This window comes from Acanthopagrus latus, chromosome 6, assembly GCF_904848185.1.
Source record: "Acanthopagrus latus isolate v.2019 chromosome 6, fAcaLat1.1, whole genome shotgun sequence".
Taxonomy (NCBI): Eukaryota; Metazoa; Chordata; class Actinopteri; order Spariformes; family Sparidae; genus Acanthopagrus; species Acanthopagrus latus.
In genome coordinates this window covers 6,803,960-6,823,677 of record NC_051044.1, presented here as the reverse complement: position 1 = coordinate 6,823,677, position 19,718 = coordinate 6,803,960, and the positions used below count along the sequence as shown (strand labels likewise).

General features: G+C 43.5%; 2 protein-coding genes across 4 annotated transcripts; one reads left to right on the top strand and one right to left on the bottom strand.

Annotated features, from left to right (window-relative positions):
• Positions 1-1,993: 1,993 nt before the first annotated feature.
• Positions 1,994-11,384, bottom strand: dhrs3b (dehydrogenase/reductase (SDR family) member 3b). The gene is made up of 6 exons (XM_037102120.1): positions 10,591-11,384; positions 5,107-5,250; positions 4,666-4,785; positions 3,952-4,190; positions 2,642-2,767; positions 1,994-2,523 (listed from the first exon to the last, which is right to left on the bottom strand). Exons 1-6 carry the CDS (start codon positions 10,783-10,785, stop codon positions 2,439-2,441), a joined length of 909 nt encoding a protein of 302 aa, XP_036958015.1. The 5' UTR covers positions 10,786-11,384; the 3' UTR covers positions 1,994-2,438.
• Positions 11,379-19,655, top strand: aadacl4 (arylacetamide deacetylase-like 4). 3 transcript variants are annotated; one of them, XM_037102118.1, is made up of 6 exons: positions 11,379-11,506; positions 13,098-13,142; positions 16,373-16,497; positions 16,920-17,145; positions 18,416-18,479; positions 18,590-19,655. In XM_037102118.1, exons 3-6 carry the CDS (start codon positions 16,414-16,416, stop codon positions 19,371-19,373), a joined length of 1,158 nt encoding a protein of 385 aa, XP_036958013.1. In that variant the 5' UTR covers positions 11,379-11,506; positions 13,098-13,142; positions 16,373-16,413; the 3' UTR covers positions 19,374-19,655. The 3 variants fall into 3 exon arrangements, with proteins under 3 accessions (XP_036958013.1, XP_036958014.1, XP_036958012.1); XM_037102119.1 differs by lacking the exon at positions 13,098-13,142 and having other exon boundaries at positions 11,444-11,506; XM_037102117.1 differs by lacking the exons at positions 11,379-11,506; positions 13,098-13,142 and having other exon boundaries at positions 16,093-16,497.
• The last annotated feature ends 63 nt before the right edge of the window (positions 19,656-19,718 follow it).

Here is a 19,718-nt window from a genome sequence, read left to right as displayed (position 1 = left end):
GGATGGCCTTCATGGACTGCACATCTGACTGTTCTCCATTCTCTGAGTAAAATTATAGGTCAAACATGACAGCAAGGGCAACAACTTCTTATTGGAGATAACCGGGTTGTACACAAAGCACACACTGGTCTGTTTAAGCCGAGTTTAAGTAGTCCTTGACAAAGTAAAATCAGACAAAATAAAGTAGAGGCACCATCACCCAAAGCTATGAAACTGTTCAACACTCACTGATCAATGCAGTAACCTTCAAACAGTCTGTTTATCCTTCTGCAGTGAGTCGTGTGGCTCACACAGTCGACTCACTGAGGAAGACTTCTAGAAATTGTGTTGAAGAAAGGCCAGGTGTCAACTTCATGTATAGCTGTAAGACCTACTGGTTTCTTTGTGTTCTCTCAATAAACAGAATCTCGTTCAACATATCTAAAGCATTCTTTTTACACAACAATGTATATGAAGAGGAAAGAGACATTTTTACCCATGAGGGGGACGTCTACCCTTAGAACGAACTTTTTTCGTGAAAAAAATATTTATTTCAGGAAACAAACTAAAAATGTCACAAAACTCCTTTTTTTCCTTTGGAAAAAAACATGGAGAAAACTCCTTTTTACAGCAGTCAGAAGCAGCATGTGTGAAAAAAAATTATGTTTGAAACCAAGTGAATTTTCTTTTTAGGGAATGTTTTTTCAGGGAATGAATACTTTTCTTCAGAATACAAAAACAAAAAATTAGGGGAAAAATGTTTTTTTTAGGTGACAAAAAATGTTTTGTGTGACACTAAATGAAACAAAAAAGAGAAAAAAATGTTTATTGGTGACACAAACACAGGAGATTTGGATCAGACATTGGATCACCAGAAAAGAAAGAATCCTCATCGGCCCCTCAGATCTTCCGTACAGCGGTCTCCTTCTGTGTTTATGCTAAGCTAAGTTAAAATAAATGCTGGTTGCTGTAGTTTCATATATTTTGTGTAAACATGAAAGTGATATCAATATTCTCATCAAACTCTGGGCAAGAAAGCAAATAAGCACAATACCGGTAATTGAAATTTCAAACATTCCTTAATATACTGAGTTGTTGTTTAGCGTTCCTGAGTTTCATTCAGTTCATATACGATGAAATCACAGATCAGTTTCTCCTCTTTATATGAAGTCGTTACAGTTGCATATTTCCCATGGGGATGGACGAGCTTCAGCTACCAAGCTTGGCTCCTGACAATTTGAAGACATTATTTTCTAGTTCTTAAATAATATCCTCAATCACAAGGTAATTCTCTGACTCCGGCATTAATAAATCTCATCTACTGTGGATGTATAAAGCTCTTTTCCTCTGTTTTGCTCTAAAGTCTTGGAGCATGCTCAGATTCATATGCAATAAAACCAAAGAGGCTCCATAATGTCCCCATTTTTTCCTGCAATATTAGCCTCTGGGGTTTTGCTAATGCAAGTCACATTTATATGATCTACCACCACAAACGTGTAGCGGGCAGACATTGTAAGACTTTATGAAAGCGAGCCAACGTAACAAAACCGAATGATATACTGGTATCTTTATAATGAGCAATAAAAGTTTATTTTTCAGAAGTTTTCTTCAACTTCAGTCCCTCAGAGGAGTTCTGTCCTTTCAGGGCTCAATAAATACAACAGTGTCTCTGTCTGTGCATGTTCACTCAGTGTGGTTTAGACGACTGTGTGACGAAGAGGTCCTGACCGACTTGTTTTGAGTTCACTGTATTTATGCAGCATTACCCCCCCCCCCCCCCCCCGCACCATTTTCTGACAGCAGGAGAACAAACAATTATACACATTCTGCCCCAAGCTTGTGTTTAATGTTTTGACAACATCGTGTGTCACAGTCGCTGATCTCATGCTTGGAATAAATCAAAAGTTGTTATCACGCTGCCATGGGAGTCAAAACCCAGACACAAAGCAACGTTGTGCCTCCCAAGTGTTCACTTTTTTCCCCATTTCCATCATGCATAAAAAGAAACACGGCGCATCTCTAAAACTCCATTTTATTATCTTGTTTGATTCAAAGACACGTTAAAAGGAGAATTAAAAAAAAACAAAAAACAGAAGAAGTGTAAAAACAGACTAAAAACAAGTGTCAAAAAAACTCCCAGAATAACTACTGGTACAGTCCTATGCATGGCTTCTGTTCAAAGTGAAAATGGCATTCAGTTTTCCATACTATACACATGCATGCACACACACACACACACGCACACACACACACACACACATACAAATGGGACCAGGGTGTGTCCTGCAGTTTATCAAATTAATTCTACCTGCAGGAGGAACCACCTTGCATGTCCCCTAAGTGTTTGTCTTCACACTATCATGTGGCCTCCTCCACCTCCGTATGTCTTAAGGTCCATATTCCCTTCATTTACACCTCAGAGCTGTTGAGGCCGCGCTCCCATTGGGCGCAATCCCGGCTCATGTCCTCCCTTTGAATGTGTTCATGCAGGTATAACTCCCAGTAAATTTGTGGATTTCTTCAAGTGCAACTTGTGGCATGAAGCTATAAAAAAAGAGCATAAAGACAAAGGAGGGAATGTTAAGCATGAGACGACACAGATGAAAACGAGACAAGAAATGTCAAATTACAGTTACTTTTATATATTTATTTTTCTTTTTACCTTTTTAGAATGACAAGAGCATGCATAGTCCAGGGCAGGTAGAGGAAGGCCTTGTCTGCTCTGACTGCATCCACGGTCCTCTGAGCAACCACCTCAGGTTTGAGAGGAGGAAAGAGCTGAGGAAACCTACAAGAGAAAAGATTGTAGTTTTCACATTAAATGACGATCATTCTGATAAAATGAGAAACACTCTGAACAAATAATGTTAATTTACGGTGCCAACAAAGCCTGCCTTAGCTTGACATGCTAATATGGCAGCTAATCTTAGGTTAATTGTTGGTGTAAGCTGCCGAACTGTATATAAGACATGATAGTAAATATGGGCATACTCGTACACATGTATGAGAGGAGTCTGTGTCGCACTATTATAGATAGAAAGGTGCAATATGACTGAAAAATTAAACTATGAATGTGAATAAATAACAGCTTGACATTATAACATCAGTGTATTGTGTGCTGTGTAGATATCTACTGAAGTTAACATGCTAAGCAGCTAGCCTGTTACCATCTGGGTCCAAAGCTCCTGTTCCAGTGCTGTAAACAGCAACAACTAGCTGCACGGCTAACTGAGCTAACTAGCAAACGGCAACTGCAGTTAACAGCAGTTAGCGGGCACTCAAGCAAATATACCGCCCATTTTTGTTTTGAGAATCAATACGACATGTGCCCAACCGTTACATATCACACCTTTAAAGCATCAGAACGGCAGCTGCACAATCGGTGAACTGCTTAATGAATGATGACCAGGTAGACCCGTTTTTTTGGGTGATTGAGATGCTACTACTTTTGATCAGTCTCTCAAACTGTTTTTTGTTAAGGCCAAGTCGATCAATAATTTTCTGAGTCACAATGAAACTGTGGGGGAGTATCTGCAAAATCCCAGACAGTTGCGCAAAGTCATAAACTTTCACTTTAGATTCCAGGCACTGCGATTGTCTTTTATTAGGGTCTACGAGGGAGTAGCTCATTAAAAAAAGGAAAAGTCAGGGGATCACTAAAGTTCATCCGAGACATTGTCTGGGAACCAAACATATCCAACAAAACCAGTTTTCTTTTAAGTAAGAACTGCTGGGGCTGGATGAATAAGTAATAATAATAGAATGGATCCTTAAGGGACCTTGGAAATATAAGTTCCCAGAAATCCATCCAGTAGTTGATAAAATATTCTCTCTGAACTATAAATTTCAATGTGGCTCACAAGGAAAGATCCCCACTGTCCGTATGGTTCATCCTGTGGGGAACATGAATTGCTATGCCTCCAGCTTGGCTATAAATAAATAACAAATATGTATATCTATATGCATAAATACCTGACTCTCATGCCCTGGAACATCTCTGTGTTGGTGTGGAAGGGAAGCACGGTGGTGCAGCCGACACCGGGACAGTCCAGCAGGCCCAGCGTCAGGCTCTCCATGAAGGCCAGCGACGAGGCCTTGGAGGTGCAGTAGTCTATGGCTCCGGGGATGGGAGACTGGGACAGGATGGAGTTTATGCACACGACATGTCCGTGCTGCAGCTCCAGCATCCGGGGCAGGAAGGCTTTTGTAGTCTGTGGGCGAGGGAAGAAAAAAAAAGGGTTAAATGAAGTCGGAGAATTAATTCAGGGTGGAAGGAAGCATACAAATAGAAGGTGAAATATAATCAGCGGAGTGAAAAAAGGAGAACAGACAGGAGGAACAGGCCCGCAGTGGAACCACAGATGAAATTTCTATTTCCATTTAGTTGATAATTGCATTTCTGTCTGCATATTACAGCCTTTTGATCTCCATTCAAAAAAAAAAAAAAAAAAAAATGCCACAAGTTTCAAATCCCCTCTGATGTTTCGGGGGCTGAGAAGAGAATTGGAAGTACCCTACTTAACCTGCCATAATAGCAGCTGTGATTGACAAGTCCGGGGGTGCCTACTGTAAATACTGCCACGCTATAATCAAAATATGAAAACGATAAGGATAATCTGCTTGGAGGAATTCCCCCTACTTCTGCATGCGAGCTTCCCCTCTGCTTTAATTTCCTGTGAGTCTTACCCAGAACTGTCCCATGGTGTTGATGTGTTGGGATTTCAGAAGGGCGTCGTCGTCGCTGTCCATCAGACTCTTGCCGTGGACTACAGCTGCATTGTTCACCAGTATCGTAACATCTCCGACCTGAGATTGAAAAGCACGGCGAAGGGAGGGAAAAAAGGAAAACGCTGTTAAAGATCTTTGTGTTTTGTGTCTGCCTTCGTGAGATGACACAGTTGTGCTGCACCAGAGCTTTCAGCAATATTCCCCGCTCATATTCAGATATTTCAGATGAAGTGTAATCTATACACCAGATGGGAGCGACAGCGGCTCAGAGCCAGTATACATAGGAGAGGAGACAGAGAGGCATCACAGAGACATGCTTTATGAAGAGGTTCACTGTGTGCAAACACTGAGCCTTTTTGTGTGAGCGGAAAACGTCTCTAAATATAAAAACTGGTGTACCTTTTCTCTAACCACCTTGGCTTGCTTGTAGACTTCCTCCCGATTGGCCACATCACACAGGAAGTAGTGGCACTCTGTTCCTGAGACAGAGATCTCTTCGGCTGTTTCTTTGAGGCACTTCTCTGTTCGGCCCCACAGGATCACCTAGCAAAAAAAAAAAAAAAAACATTTAAAAAGGTTAGAAAACAAATAGGGAAATGTTCTGCATGCACCAAAACTGTGCCGAGATCAGAAGCGAGTGAACTGTAGCCTATAAATGGAACAAAAGGGTTTGTTTTCACAGTTAGTCATCAACATAACATTACGTCGGTTTTTGCACAATTTTTTCTGGCAGTCGGGCCCGGTGTGGCTGTGGGGATCTTTGGGCAGCGATGTTCCTTTCATTCAGAGAACAGAGAGGCCATTTTCACTCCAACAAATAGTTTTCGAGCAAGATTAAAGGCTCGGGGGCTGCTGTGTGAATGAACTGTCTCTTCATCCGCCCGGAGACTAAATGAAGGCCGGTCATTTGAGCAGGGAACATGGGGTTGGATGGAGGTGGGGGACTAGTGATTGGGCAATTAGATCTGTCAGTCTTCGGGGTCAGGGAAAGGTAATGAAATCAGGGGGTGAGCCCTCCTCATCTCTCAAACACAAATTCTCAAAGAGATTACACGGCCTGTTGGGCAGATGAGCCCCGTCATTTCTGGTCAGGGAGTCTGAAAACAGTGCGTGTGTGAGAAGTGCTGAGGACGCCAGTGTGGGATTTGGCCAGTCGCCCGTGACCAAGGTTAATATTTGAGCAAAAAGTCTACTGGAAAGTGATCTTGTGTACGTGAGCGACAGACAAGCTGCGTGTGTGTACCATACGAACACAAACACACACAAGAGAGTGTGTGTGTGTGTGGCTTCCCATTGCCACCGATGATCACACGTCATCTTTTGCGCATACTGAACCCGTCCTCCCAGCGGTAACACCACACTTTCAGATCAGCGCCAATCTCCTCAAATTTACCCAGTGTTTATCCGGAGCCAAACACAACATACTGGCATTGACAGCGTGTTAATTTGCGCAGACACGGCCCTTAGAAATCATCAAATTACTGCGCCGCGGTTCTGCTTTTAATGTTGCACTCCGTGTGTCAATAGCTGTCTGATAGTAAGTGAGTCAAACACAGAAACACTGACAGGGTAAAGCTCCAGAGACGTCAAAGATTACAGTCTGGAATGCGTTCTTTTATTTCTTTATCAGATCAGAAGCAATGAGGGGTTTGGCTCCCTCTGTGAACGGGCCCCTTGTTTGAGTTGCTTTTTGATTGGAGCTTTTTTTTTTTTCCTTGTGTTTGCTTCATTTGCAAGCCTGTTTGAGTAATCAGCGAAGGCAGACAGGTCTTGATAAATAACTGAAAGCTTTTAATAGGATTTGAGCCTTACAAACAAAGCTGACAGCTCTCATTAAAAGTCAGCACTCAAACTGTGCTCTCCTGTTAAAATGTTATTTAATTCATTAGGTTTATCACCCGTCACAACACACAGGACCCTCAGTACAAACAAGCACCGGCCAAATTGCTATCTGGATAGAAACAGTAAGAAAACAGTTTTTAATTGACCTTGCACAAGCCGCCTTCGCTATAAGTCGTACGCCGGTGATTGTTTCTAACCAGGCGTGCCTAACGAGGCTTCAGCACGCGCTGGAAGTAAAAGCCGTCCGATCGACGAATTAACGTCGCTGAAACTCCGACACGAGACCTCGAGAGGGACTGGAGATGCCAGTCAACACCGGCTGCGGTGTGTGTCTCCGTGTCCCCCGGTAGCTCCCAGCTGAATTACAGTGATACTCTATCTCTCAGGCCTGAATGTATGGGTTGGGTATGAACCCTCCTTTTCACACCCATTGTATGGGCCAGCAGAGAGGCGGCACACAGAGGGGGCAGCAGGAGTTCAGGAGGCAGTCGCCTGCCGCTGTCTAATTACTGCGGAGACAGCAAGGTCAGCTGCAGGGCAATACCCAGCTGGGAGCGGTGTGCTTCCCGCCTCCAGCCCCAACACACACAAACACACACACACAAACACACACACAGTGACATAAACCTGTTGTCAGTGCCTCAGTTTGGTTGATCTTCCGTGCACTGACCGCTTTATGTAACGTTAACAGCCACATAAAATCCATGTTTTCTGCGACCGCTTTCTTCTGCAGTTGTTGTCATGGTGGAAAATACTTTGAAGGAGCTTTGAAGAGTTCTGCTGTTTTAAGTTGTCAGCAATTTACTGGAGTTGTTCTGAAAAGACCTCTAGCGGCGCTCTGAACTTGGATGCCGCTCTCGAGAAAATACTTCTGGTCTGGTTTTATTGTTTCGGGGCTTCGTTCTGCAACGGTCCCCCCCCTCCCAACAGCACACAAGAAGACCTGGCTCCCCTCCTGAGTCCTCGGCTCTCCATCTCGCCGGATTCTTTCATCAGCGCTGTAGTTAGTCTTCCTCACACCGTGAAAACACCAAAGCCGAGGAGAGGGGAAAGGAAATTCCGGCTGCCAATCACAAAGGGGCTCAGACTGGGGTGAGCGCGGGTTCGCGGAGGTTAGCCCTATTCATAATTACCGTCCTATTCCCTTTTAGCATCTCTTAAGGCAGGGAGTAATTGTCATACACATTACCACAGGTGTTGTTTTCAAAGCCTTCACACCTTGATAATACCCAACAATGGGGGTGCTGAAAAGCGTGGTGACATCCTTTGTTGTGCAGCTGCAGAGCAAAAGCTTTTAAAAACCCGCCCGTTTCTTCTGGCTCGTTCCCCAAGGAGACGCATTGAAAGACAGAGGGCGAGCAGTTAGCATTTCATCAAGCTTTCAGCAATATTTTCTAGCTGCTCAAAATTGCGCCTTGAGAGAGAGCATGTGAGATGAGCCCGTGTCACACAAGTACTGATAATTACAACCTGCAGCACTCAGCTGGGCTGCTCACCGCTTACTAGCAGGGAAAATTACCACCGTTCCCCCCCCTCCCCGAGTAATGACGACTCCCATCTGAGGTGATCAAAAAAAAAAAAAGAAAGAAAAGAAAAAATAGCGCCGCGCTGTGTTAACACGTCCCCGCTGAAGGGACACCGGCGGCTCATCAGGCACTCAGCTGTGGAATGTTCACCCGCTGGATTGGGAGACAAAGTGTAGCCGGAGGTGATGATGGGAATGAAGCCCGACCTGCAGGGATGAGGTGCTGTGTGTGTGTGTAGCCACTGGAGCATTTCAGGCCCAAGTGACGGCTCCTTGTTAGGGTGGGGTGAGGGATGGCGAGGGTGAGGAGTGGGGGGGGGGGGGGGGGTCCACTGGTTTGATGGGTTGGATGATTCTCTGACGCTGGCGGAACTGGATTAGTTCCAGGGACAATATCGATTTGCAATTTTAGAGTTTGCAAATATGATATCCAATGATTCACTGCAGCTCAGCCGTGTAATCCGGTAACTTCGGGGTCGCCTCACACACATGTTCCGGAGCATGGACGACAGGGGTGGGTGGGAAAACATGATTCCAAGATGCATCACTGTACTCTCTTAAAGGTTACATCTCCATGCAGAAAATATATTTATAAGACAAGGCTGCATGTTTCTTTAACTGAACCTAATGGATGGTGAAAGGCAACACATGTGAACATGTGCGGTGTGTTTACGTTCTGAAGTTAATTGATTTGTGTTTTGTTTTTTTTAATTATGGATGACAGCAATTATTTTATGTTTTCACCGCTAACTGCTACTAATTGTAGCTGCCACTAGGTTCTTAGCCCCGTTAGCTCAGATAGCCATGCAAGTTGCAGTTTGGACTGTGAGCTCAGAGTCCACGGGAACGTTAGTGTTTGCACAGCCAGCACAGGAGGCTGGGACCAGGACAGGATGGGGCTAGTTGGTTAGCATGCTAACTTCAGTAGATAGCGCTGCGACACAATACAAAGACACTATAAAGTCAAAACTGCCATTTATTCACAGTTTGATGATTATTTTGGGCAAGTTTTAGACTGAATTTCACTGAAAAAAAAAACACTTAAAAATCATGAAGCTGGGACCTTTGTTAGGATCTGTACCGAACAAACATGGTGTTCCTACAGCTGGAGAACAGGCTTTCTACGCAAGGTCTCCCATTTAGATCATGTTTCGGTTAACTGCGCCGCCCTAATTCAAATGCACGGCTAATCATTTTGTGATCACATCGCAGCCCCTCTGAATCTCAACATAACCGAACCCTGGTGGACGACATCATGCAAAATTCAACTTAACATCCAGCTGGGAAACATGATGATGAGTCATTGTAATGGCTGCATGATATGATCCGAAAACTGCATCGCGATTATTTTTGACTGATATCGCGATTGCGGCATGAGTCACATGATTAATGGGAAGAATATCTGAAATCACAATTTCACTGAAATGCTCTCAAAATCATGGTGATGTCATCATTTGTTTGGGTCTGAACCAAACATTCATGTTTACTTCAGTCTGGAGAGCGAGATTTGGACCTTAACCTTAACAAAAACCTTTGGAGTTGGATATTGCCCCTCTTTCACTCTGAATGTAATCGAGCTCTGATGTTGATAATAACAAGCAGCGGGGTCAGAATCGCCACTTTAGCTTTGTGAGCAATCCAAGACACTGTGATCTGTTCCTCCCTCACTGTGTTTGTGTTGGGATCACTTACTTTCCGATTAAACTCCATAAAGAGGCGTCTGACGTCCTGAAAACAAAACATGATCTGGCTCTTATTAAAAGGCATCATGGAGCCTTTTGTTGTGCTGAGATATGTTGGCGCATTTTTACAACAGAGCAAAGACTGCTCAAAAGAGGGCAAGAAACCATTAAAACTATAATAAGCTCAGAGCAGGAGTGTTATTGTGTGAGTGTCTTTGAAGCAGTGAGGCACACACACACACACACACACACACACACACACACACACACACACACACACTCACAGGCACATGGAGTCAATGCCTTAATCTTTGGATAAAACACTTTTCTGGACACGTCAGTAAGACTCGAATCAACCCCAGACCTCAGCAGAATGAGTGTCAGCTCAATGCAGCACTTACAATCACATCAATCAGCCATACAGGCTGCCCAGGCCCGGCCCCTGGTTGACCCGAGCTGTTGTGCAATACACCAACCAAAATTGAGGCCAGTGTCTCCGGTCTCGCTGGCCCAACGAGGCTACTTAGAGGTTATGATCCCTGCTTCCAGAGAACAGTAACAACAATACACATGGGGCAGGGTGGACATGACTGACCCTGCTACTGGGAGGTGGAGGAGGAGGAGGAGGTGTGTGTGTGTGTGTGTGTGTGTGTGTGTGTGTGTGTGTGTGTGTGTGTGTGTGTGTGTGTGTGTGAAGGAAATCAGGCTGCCCAAGTACTACTGAACCCAAATAAACTTTTTTTTTTTTTTTTTTTTTTTTGCAAAATAACTTGAAAAGTCAGGAGGGAGCTGTGTGGGTGCAACAAGTTGGCTGGAGTGAAACGGTATTTTTACCTTTCTGGCCCCCTGCTTGGCGAACTCCTTGGCCAGGTGTCGCCCGATGCCTCGTCCCCCGCCGGTGATCAACACCACCTCCCTGCTCAGGTCCTTCCTCCTGCTCGGCAGCAGGGACGCCAGACTGGCTCGGACCAGGTAGTAGAGCATCTGGACCGGGAAGAGGAACATACGACACGCGCTCTTCAGCTCCATGTCGGGGGAGCGCTCGCAGGCAGCAGCCGACAGACACAGGAGAAGTGTTTACGCTGCAAGTTTGTTTGTTTTTTTCTCCTTTTTACGCGCACGACGCGGCCGATGTCCTCCAAAACACAGCGACCCTGCAGCTCCCGCAAGTTTGTCCGCATGCAAACAACAACAACAACAACAAGAAGAAACAGCAGCAGCTCATGTGCAGCCTCACAAACTGCTGCACGGGTAATCCACAGACGGAGGCAGAGCGAGCAGGCAGGAGCAGCAGCAGCAGGAGGAGAGTTGTGTGACTTGGAGGAGCTCTGACATGTTAGTCGACATGCATCACGCTCTCCAAAACGTGTGAGTGATCGCTCATTACGCCTGTCAAACTACTGGTGGAGACGCGGAGACGTGAGACTCAAGTCCAGGCGACGCGACGTGCTGTGCGCTACTGAAGCCGCTGCGCTGCGCTCCGGTCCCGTCCGGTCTTATATATCAGCGCCTCTGCCCTGGCTGCGGTGCCTCCACCAGTGAGAGGACCTGGGTGAACCTGAGGAAGAGGTCTGTGGGGGCATTAATCCTGATTGACATGTTAAGTGGGGATGAATATTTTTGCTCCAGTGCCCGTCTGCCCTGAGTGGTTGCGTACTTGCCTCTTCCCCACCCCCTTTATGTGCCTACAGCGGCGGTGCTCAATCCGTGGTCCGGGGTCCCCCCAGTGGTCGCCTCAAGTGCCTCTCAGGTGGGCGCCCCATTCACGTTTGGAGAAAACCTAGTATAAGTGACTGGAACTGAAGCCTGTTGAAGAACAAGGGTGCAATCAGCTTAAGTTATAAGTTAGAGCAAAATCAAAGAAATTCACACTCAGAATGTTAATATTGAGGAAACAGTTCAAACTCAGACATATTTATACATGCTCCTCAAATAAAGTGCCCAGAACACTCTTTGGAGCTTGAAAGGTGGCAGGGTCCGCCGCATAAACAAAGTAAAAACACATTATGAAACTGTGTCATCCTTTAAGGTCCGTTTGTTTATTCGGTCTTGAAACAAAGAGAGTTTATTTAGTTTGTTTAGGCATAAAAAAGTCAGTACAGATCTTTCTCTTCCCAAAACTACGTAATGCTCCTTTAAGAACCACCGAGCATTCTCACCTGGGTGCGTCAGATGGAGCTATTTGTTCAATAAATGACTGAGAGTGGCCTAATCAATTAATCTTTACACCAGCCCCCTCATTAATTAAGCCAACCAAATAAACAAACGGAGACACAAACTGCTAATCACTGAACAAACACACAACCAGGAGTCCTGACAGTTGCCACCACCACATTAACCCCCAAATAATCAGTCAGGATCCTTTTACTCAAGTAAAGGTAATAATACTCAGAGACGGCAGAAGTACACACATTCTTTACTCAAGGAGAAGTACAGAGATCTGTGTTAAAAAAGAAAGACTGGTTAAAGTAAAACTACTGATGAAAAATACAACTTCTTTAAAAAAAAAAAAAAGGGTGTAAAAGTACCCATCTGAAGGACAATTCTACTGGGCATTTCTGAGCCTCACGTCACATTATTACAATTCAACAACTATTAATCTCAAAGGTAAAATCAGTAGGATTTGTTCCGGTTGTTCTTAAATGCAGCAGAAAGATAGTTGATTGTTGGGTCTGATTCCCAGGATCTTCATTTTGAATTGGTAAAGGGCTGTAAATAATCAATAACGTCCCTCAGATGCATTTAAAACTAAATTAACAAGTCTGTTTCTGAAAAGGGAAAAGTAATCATCGTCCCTGTCAGCATGTTTCTATTATATCTGATGTTTTTGTATTAATATCACTGTATGTCACACTTTAATGCTGTAGATGTTGAAGATTGAGCTAATTTGAACTACTTCATATACTGTTGGGTAGTTTAACCTACAGCCAAACATCGTATTCTATAAGATCAGTGTCCCGTCTGCCCCACATACAAAAACCTGTTTTTCACTAGTTTACTTCAGTAGCTTTATTTGAAAATAGCCCCTCATTCAGGAATAATTAAGGTGATTTTGCAGGGGAGTCCATTTTATAAAACAACAAAGTAGGGCCTGCTTTGTTTGATAAATTCATCGGGAATGATTGTGATTAGTGGTTAACTGTGCATGCAGAGCTCGCGTGTCACTCAGAACTCCCACGTATCCAGAGAACCCTTGAACTAGTTGCTAAATTATGCAATGTCAGACAGACCTTTGGTAGGTTTGTCGTGGAAAATTAGATTTAGTTTCAGCAGATCTTTATCAGGAATATTACATTATCCATCTTTGCTGGATACATCTGAGTCCTTTTCTTTCCCCTCAGGTGTCAAGTTATCGGTTACCTTTTGGTATCAGTCACAGGAAGCAGGTAAATATCGGTAATCAGTATTGGCTGAAAAAAAATGTGCATCCCCACTGAAGCTGTCAGAGTGAAAACATACAAGAACTGAATAATATTCGAAGTGGTTACCTTTACATGGGGCAATCTGGCTTCAACTTCCATTGTGACAGGTACTTTTCCTAATGCTGATGTGCCCTTGAGCCAGCTCCTGATCTCTGCTATCTCCCGGAACAATAACCCAAACCTACAAACACATTTTGTAGCTTCAGAATGTGTGTCAGTGTCACTTCTGGGCGATTCTTTGTGTCACATCAAACGTTGTTTTTGTTGCATGAGCACTGTAGGATTTCCTGAAAATGATTTTTTTATGTGACACACTGTGTCCTACATCGGTCGTGGTCTCAAATGTTCCAAACCGCATCGGTTGTTTGAACCCAGTTTGTCGTGGGAACTGTGTTTTTTTTTTTGAAGCAGAGGCTATATCTTTCTGCGTGTGACAGTGCAATTTGGGAAATAGGTCAGCTCAGTCTCAGCAGCTCGGCATGGTGACAAACAGAATACTGCATGAATACCTCCTAAACAAATCCTATGAATTCATGGGCCTCAGACAAGATTCCAGTCTGTGATTTTTGGCCCTGGCACTGTGATTTTTTTTTTTTTTTACTGGGTATCGCTGAATGCAGGGCTTTTTCAGCAACTGGGATGGGTTTAAAGAGCAGCCTCACAATGGTTGCTTTGTGCTGGGCTCAGCTACTTAGGGAAGGCAGAGAGGCTCCCGAGGGCTGCTCAAACCTCCAAGACAACACGACTCCAGATGCTGTCTTCATTTTGGGGAAATTTCTGAGATTTACAGAAACTGAACCCAGAGTCAAGTTGCACTGGAAAGCTTGTGCCGCAATATTCTCTGCAGACGTGGAATTTAATTGAACTCAGAGGACTTTGCAAAAAACAAAACAAAAAAAGCTAAAACAAGACAGAAGTCCAAAGATATGCATTACAGCAAGTTGGCAAATGGGTTCCGGCTGCGCGCAGAATGCAAAAATGTAAATAGAGTATATTTCAGCGGGCCCTGTTTATTTATACTCATGCTATCACTGCCATCTACAGATCAGCAGTGAAAGTTCAGATAAGAGTGCTTCTTGATGTAGGCAGCCACCGGGGAGCATCTCTGAACATTTTCTTCCCTCACAGACACCAGACAGTCAAAATGCCGGTCTGTGCCGAGTGCAGCTGTAAGAAGCAGAGCGTTCCTCAGTACCAAGAACAGGAAGGAGAACAGGAACAACACCAGGAACATCAGGGACGGGATGTTCGGGATCGGGAGGCAACAGAATCGGTGCTATTAAATAGTATGCATGATAAAAACATTCATATGTTAATCAGGGATGCAAATAATGATTCTTATTATTATCAGTTAATCTGCCTGGTTAGTTAGTTTAATCTGTTATCATTTTGTTGGTTGCAAAAAACACAAGAACCACAAAATGACACCAAATGACAACAGTTCTATTTTAAGACAGACTTTTAACAACAACAACGTGCTTCACAACATCACCAACAATAAAGAATGTAAATATATATAAATGTAAGTGACACACACCTCGTACCAGAGGGTTTGTTTAAAGGGTAAAGCCACCAATTTTCCTCATGAAAGCGTGTGTACAGGTCTTCAGGAGTATTACAACTTGGAAAAAAACATGTTGAAAACCTTTTTTTGGCTCCAGAGGAAGCTGCATTTAATGTGACAAACAGCTTCCAGTGATGTCACTCAGTGTCCATGTTGCACTGTGGGTAATGTAGGCACAAGATTTTAATAAACAGCCCTCTTGTCCAGCATTGTACTTTTGTACTTGTACAATTTATCAAAATCAATACCACAGAAACAAAGATATAACCTTTTTTCTATTCCACACATTCTTCTTCGTTTCTAAATCCTGGTGCCTACATTACCCACAATGCCAACTTAGTCACTAAGTGACATCAGCTGCATTACATGCAACTTCCTCTGGTGCCGCCAAAGACTTTATTCTACTTTTTTTCCCACATTAAGCAGTTGTACTCACACGACCAATGATCTCTGAGTGTTGTTTATGATTTGCAATCATGCTACACATCCTCACATTCTTACAGAGCGTGTTGTTGTTAACTAAAGAGAGTTAAAGTTAAAATACTACACAATACTGCGCAAAATAAATAAAACCAGGATTTTGTATCCACTCTAAACTAGCTAAGCATCATCGGAATCCTTTGCTATCGACGACTCCTGTCTCTGTATCCCATGACAGTTTTTCATCAATTACTGTTCATCTATATTTATGCTCATTTGCAACTTTAATGTCCATAAAATATTCACAATTTCCGCAGAGGTCAAAGTGACGTCTTTGAAGCGCTGCTTTGTCTGCCCAACACTCCAAAACCCAAAGACTCTTTATTTACTGCCATAAGTAACACAGAAAAGCAGCAAATCTTTGCATTAAAGGGGCTCTATGTAACAATTTGTTTTGCCATTTACACGTTAGTTACAGACAAATGAGACCTTCTCTGTCTCTCTCGGTTGTCTATACAAGTCTGTGGGTGAAGTGTTTCATCTGTCTGATGCTGCCGGACTGTGGATTTCATTCTGAGGGCTACGGTCAGATTTTCCACAACAGTCCAAAGGACTTTTTTCAAGTTTTTGATGTGTCTCGTGTCAGTGCCTCTCTACACTCCGCTAACAGAGAGCAGCAGTAGCTAACGTTAGTTTAGAAATGGAGTCTGCTAACATAAACTGACGACCGGCTCCGAGCATGACACAGAATTTCCACAGAGCCCCTTCAAAGAGGCTGGAAGCAGCAGATGTTTGACATATTTTCAAAACTGTTGGCAATTCAATTTCTTCCAGTTGACCAATAGAATACTAAACTAATCAATGAAGCGCTGCTGTTATCAAAAACAATATTCTGTGTAATATTCCATAAAGGCACAACTTGGTTTCTTTTGGAAACACGTACATACTTTGACAACAAACCCATAAAACATGTTGAGGAATTACAGGTATTACTTCCTGGCTCACCCACACAGGCCCAACATGTCATAAAGTGAATACAAGGTCAGAATGCATTGCACGTGGACATGGGAGGGGAGGCAGGAAGCAGGAGGCTGAAAGCGGGCAGATAAAACATTTACTCCTAATGACTCGCCTTTAACGGAGCAGACCAGCAGCACCATGGACATCGGCTCTGCAATTTTAATAATTGGCTTCGCTGCTCTTGTTGCAGCCTTCCTCCTTCTGGTAATTGGACTTGTGTACTCCGAGCTGATGAATTCAGACATTCCTCGTGGGGTTGCAAATAGTGGGAAACTGCACATGGTTCATGGCTTGTTCGTCGGCATAGCAATTGTGGTGAGTATCCACAGCATCCGTGGAATAATTCAAGCTTATTAATTTATGTTTCCTGCGTGTTATTCTATCTGTTTAATTAACTTATTTTTTTTTTTATTATCATTAAAAGAACATATTCCTTAGTGTAAAGTAAAAGACCTCTGCTTGTGCAAGATTGAAAAAAAATAAATAATTCAGCTCTACCCTTTTCAGCTCTCCTTTCTTTGTCCTCCAACAACTGATAAAGCTCAGATCAGAGAAATTTTAGATAAGAAATCAAGCCTAACAAAGGTGCAAACAAAGCAAGGTCATCTGTTCTCCTGCTTTGATGTTGTCATAGTAAATATGGTTACACAGAGAGGATAACTTTCACTTTGATTTTACCCTTCCACAACCCTTTTTCGGGGGGGTTCGTGGTAACGGTGTGCTTCCTCTCCTACAAGGGCCGGATCCTGCAGCGTCTGGGTGTTTGTCAACAGGTCAGCTTCAACCGCTGGTTTGTGGCCTGTTTCCTGACTCACTTAAATCCAGTTCCTGCGGGCCTGCGAGTGAAGGACCTGACATTTTCAGAGGTGCCAGTGCGAGTCTATGAACCTACCACTGTGTGTGACGGCTTGAGAAGGGCACTCGTGTATTTCCACGGAGGAGGATGGGTGTCGGGCAGTATAGGTACACAGATAATTTACTGAAGCAATGTGGTGGAAATGCTGCACTGTAAGAAATACTCAGTGGGAAGTAAAAATGGATTAAACTGACTTTGTGAATGAGAGATATGTTGAGATATATAACTGAGTTTCTATGACTTTGTGTAGAGTTTTGGTTGTCTGTTTGAATCTTGTTTGTGGAGCAGTCTACACTCCATTTCACATTTGGCTCGAGGACTGAGATTTAACATTACTGATGTTTTAATATGTTTTGAAAAAAGGGGAAACAAGCTGGTTTGAGTGTGTAGCCTCAGACATTTCTGTTTGTTAACGATTCATCACATTTTTTTTAAGTTTCTCAAGTTGTTGAATGTTTTACATAACCATTGATAGTAACCAATGACCAACCAACAAAGTATAAAACAAGTTGTAAAATATATATAAATACTTAAATGAACAAACAAAATTGTAATTTACTAAAAAAAAACAAAAAAACAGTTGGGAAAATGGAAATGGGTACATAACAATAATATGCAATAATCATAATGTCCTCTAGGTGTTAAAACTCTGCAGTCATACAGCCTCCTTAGTACATTCAGTCAAATTAGATTTGCATTCTTGCTCCACTGAGAGATCAATGACATCACATTTCAAAGCGGTTTGGCCAAATTTTTGCTAATTGGATGCTTCACTACAGAGAAATGTCATCATTTTATCAATGACCAGAATGTGGCCTTGATATATCTTGAACATCCTCATGGAGAACTTGTGTACCAAGTTTCATCTCTTTAAGGGCAGCATATGCTACAGTTGAAAACAGTTCAAAGACATTACATTGAAATGTTTTGTCTCATCAGATTCATTGGTTTTTGTAAATATGCCACCAACACATTTAAAAAAAAAAATAGTCTGGAGGGAGGCAAGAAAAGACTGTAAACACCTTGTTAAATAGCTTCATTGGTAACAGGTGACATTATTGTGGTTGGGTATGAAAGGCTCAGGACGGGGCACCCCTTTGTGAAGGACATGAATATATGAGCTTGAGGAACACTTCTTTGCAAATGTTTTGAATTTGTTTTCCGGGAAACCTCAGTTGTAGGATAATGTTTGTGTCTAATTAATTTCTCTAAAAAAAAAAAAAAAAAAAAATGTGGCCTGGATATATAAAAGAGGACAAGCGTAGAGGTAGAGAGAGAACCAAAAGAGCGTCATGTTTTCTCTGCAGTGCTTTGATGCTTCTTTTAAAAGATCATAACTTATTTCAATTCCTGTGATGTTCTGCTAATCCTGAACAGATTCTGTTGATGAAGTCTGTCGGCACATCGCCAAAGAGTCGGGCACCACTGTGGTTTCTGTTGGGTAGGGCAACTTTTTTCCATAAAGCACGTTGATATCCCCAAACTTCTTCCATCTAGCAAAGAGCCAGAATCCAACATATTGTCCTCCGTCGTCCCTCTCACCTCTCTCAGGTACCGATTAGCCCCTGAGCACAGGTACCCTGCCCAGCTGGATGACTGCGAGACAGCGACGTGTCACTTCCTGTCTGTGGCTGAGGCAGAGTTCAGCGTAGACCCACGCAGAGTGGCAGTCGGAGGAGACAGCACTGGGGCTAACCTGGCAGCAGCACTGTGCCAAAGGCTGGCGAGGAGAGAGGATGGACATCTGCCGTCCCCCCGCGCTCAGGTCCTCATCTACCCAGCCCTGCAGATGGCAGATTTCAACCTGCCCTCATACCAGCAGAATCATGCTGTGCCCATATTGTTTCGTGGCCGGATGGCGTTCTATTTCCTACAGTACATCAATGGGGACATGTCTGTGTGCCAGGACGTGTTGGAAGGCATTCATGTCCCCACCGAGCTCAGGCCGTGCTTTAAGGAGTGGCTCTCCCCTTCCAACCTACCACCTGAGTGCCTTGCACGGGGCGTCTCTGAGCAGCCAACCCCAGAGTATGATGGGCAAGTGTATCACGCAATCAAACCTGGTTTGGAACATGAGGTCTCACCTTTACTGGCGGACGACGCCATCATTCAGAAAACCCCGCCCACCTTCATCCTGACCTGTGAGTACGATGTCCTGAGGGATGACGGGATTCTTTATAGGAAACGGCTGCTTGACTTGGAAAAAGACGTCACCTGGCAGCATGTGAAGGAGGGATTTCACGGCATGATTAACTTCTTTAACCAGGGCTGGCTCAGCTTTCCCTCTGCACTGCAGGTTGTCGATTGTGTCGTTGACTATGTGCAAACACTGTAAAGATCATAAAATAGGATCATTGATATATTTCTTATTTCCGTCTTGTTTTTATATTTTAATAAACAAAACTGGCCTCCAGTGGTGGAGTCTTCTTCCTCTTCTTCTTCTTCATTAAAAGCTGAGTGTTCACAGAGGAGGAAAAAAAAACAAAACAAAACAAAACACACAGAAATCTATAAACAACACCTGTTTTATTCCCGAAAATGAAAAGCAGCCTGAGGGCTCGAAGACTGCACACACTCTCTGGCACCATTCTAACAATATAGAGTATACTGCTAAAAGGTAGAAGTCATGCCCTCGCCTTAAGGAATGTATTTCTTTGTAGCACAGATATGAAACTTCTCC

Coding starts and splice junctions, on each gene's coding strand:
- dhrs3b (XM_037102120.1), bottom strand. CDS start 10,785: ATGGAGCTGAAGAGCGCGTGTCGTATGTTCCTCTTCCCGGTCCAGATG. Junction 5,251..10,590: donor CCAAGCAGGGGGCCAGAAAG/GTAAAAATACCG, acceptor TTTTTTTGCTAG/GTGATCCTGTGGGGCCGAAC. Junction 4,191..4,665: donor ACACCATGGGACAGTTCTGG/GTAAGACTCACA, acceptor CCTCGCCCACAG/ACTACAAAAGCCTTCCTGCC.
- aadacl4 (XM_037102117.1), top strand. CDS start 16,321: ATGGACATCGGCTCTGCAATTTTAATAATTGGCTTCGCTGCTCTTGTT. Junction 16,498..16,919: donor TCGTCGGCATAGCAATTGTG/GTGAGTATCCAC, acceptor CTCTCCTACAAG/GGCCGGATCCTGCAGCGTCT. Junction 17,146..18,415: donor ATGGGTGTCGGGCAGTATAG/GTACACAGATAA, acceptor AATCCTGAACAG/ATTCTGTTGATGAAGTCTGT.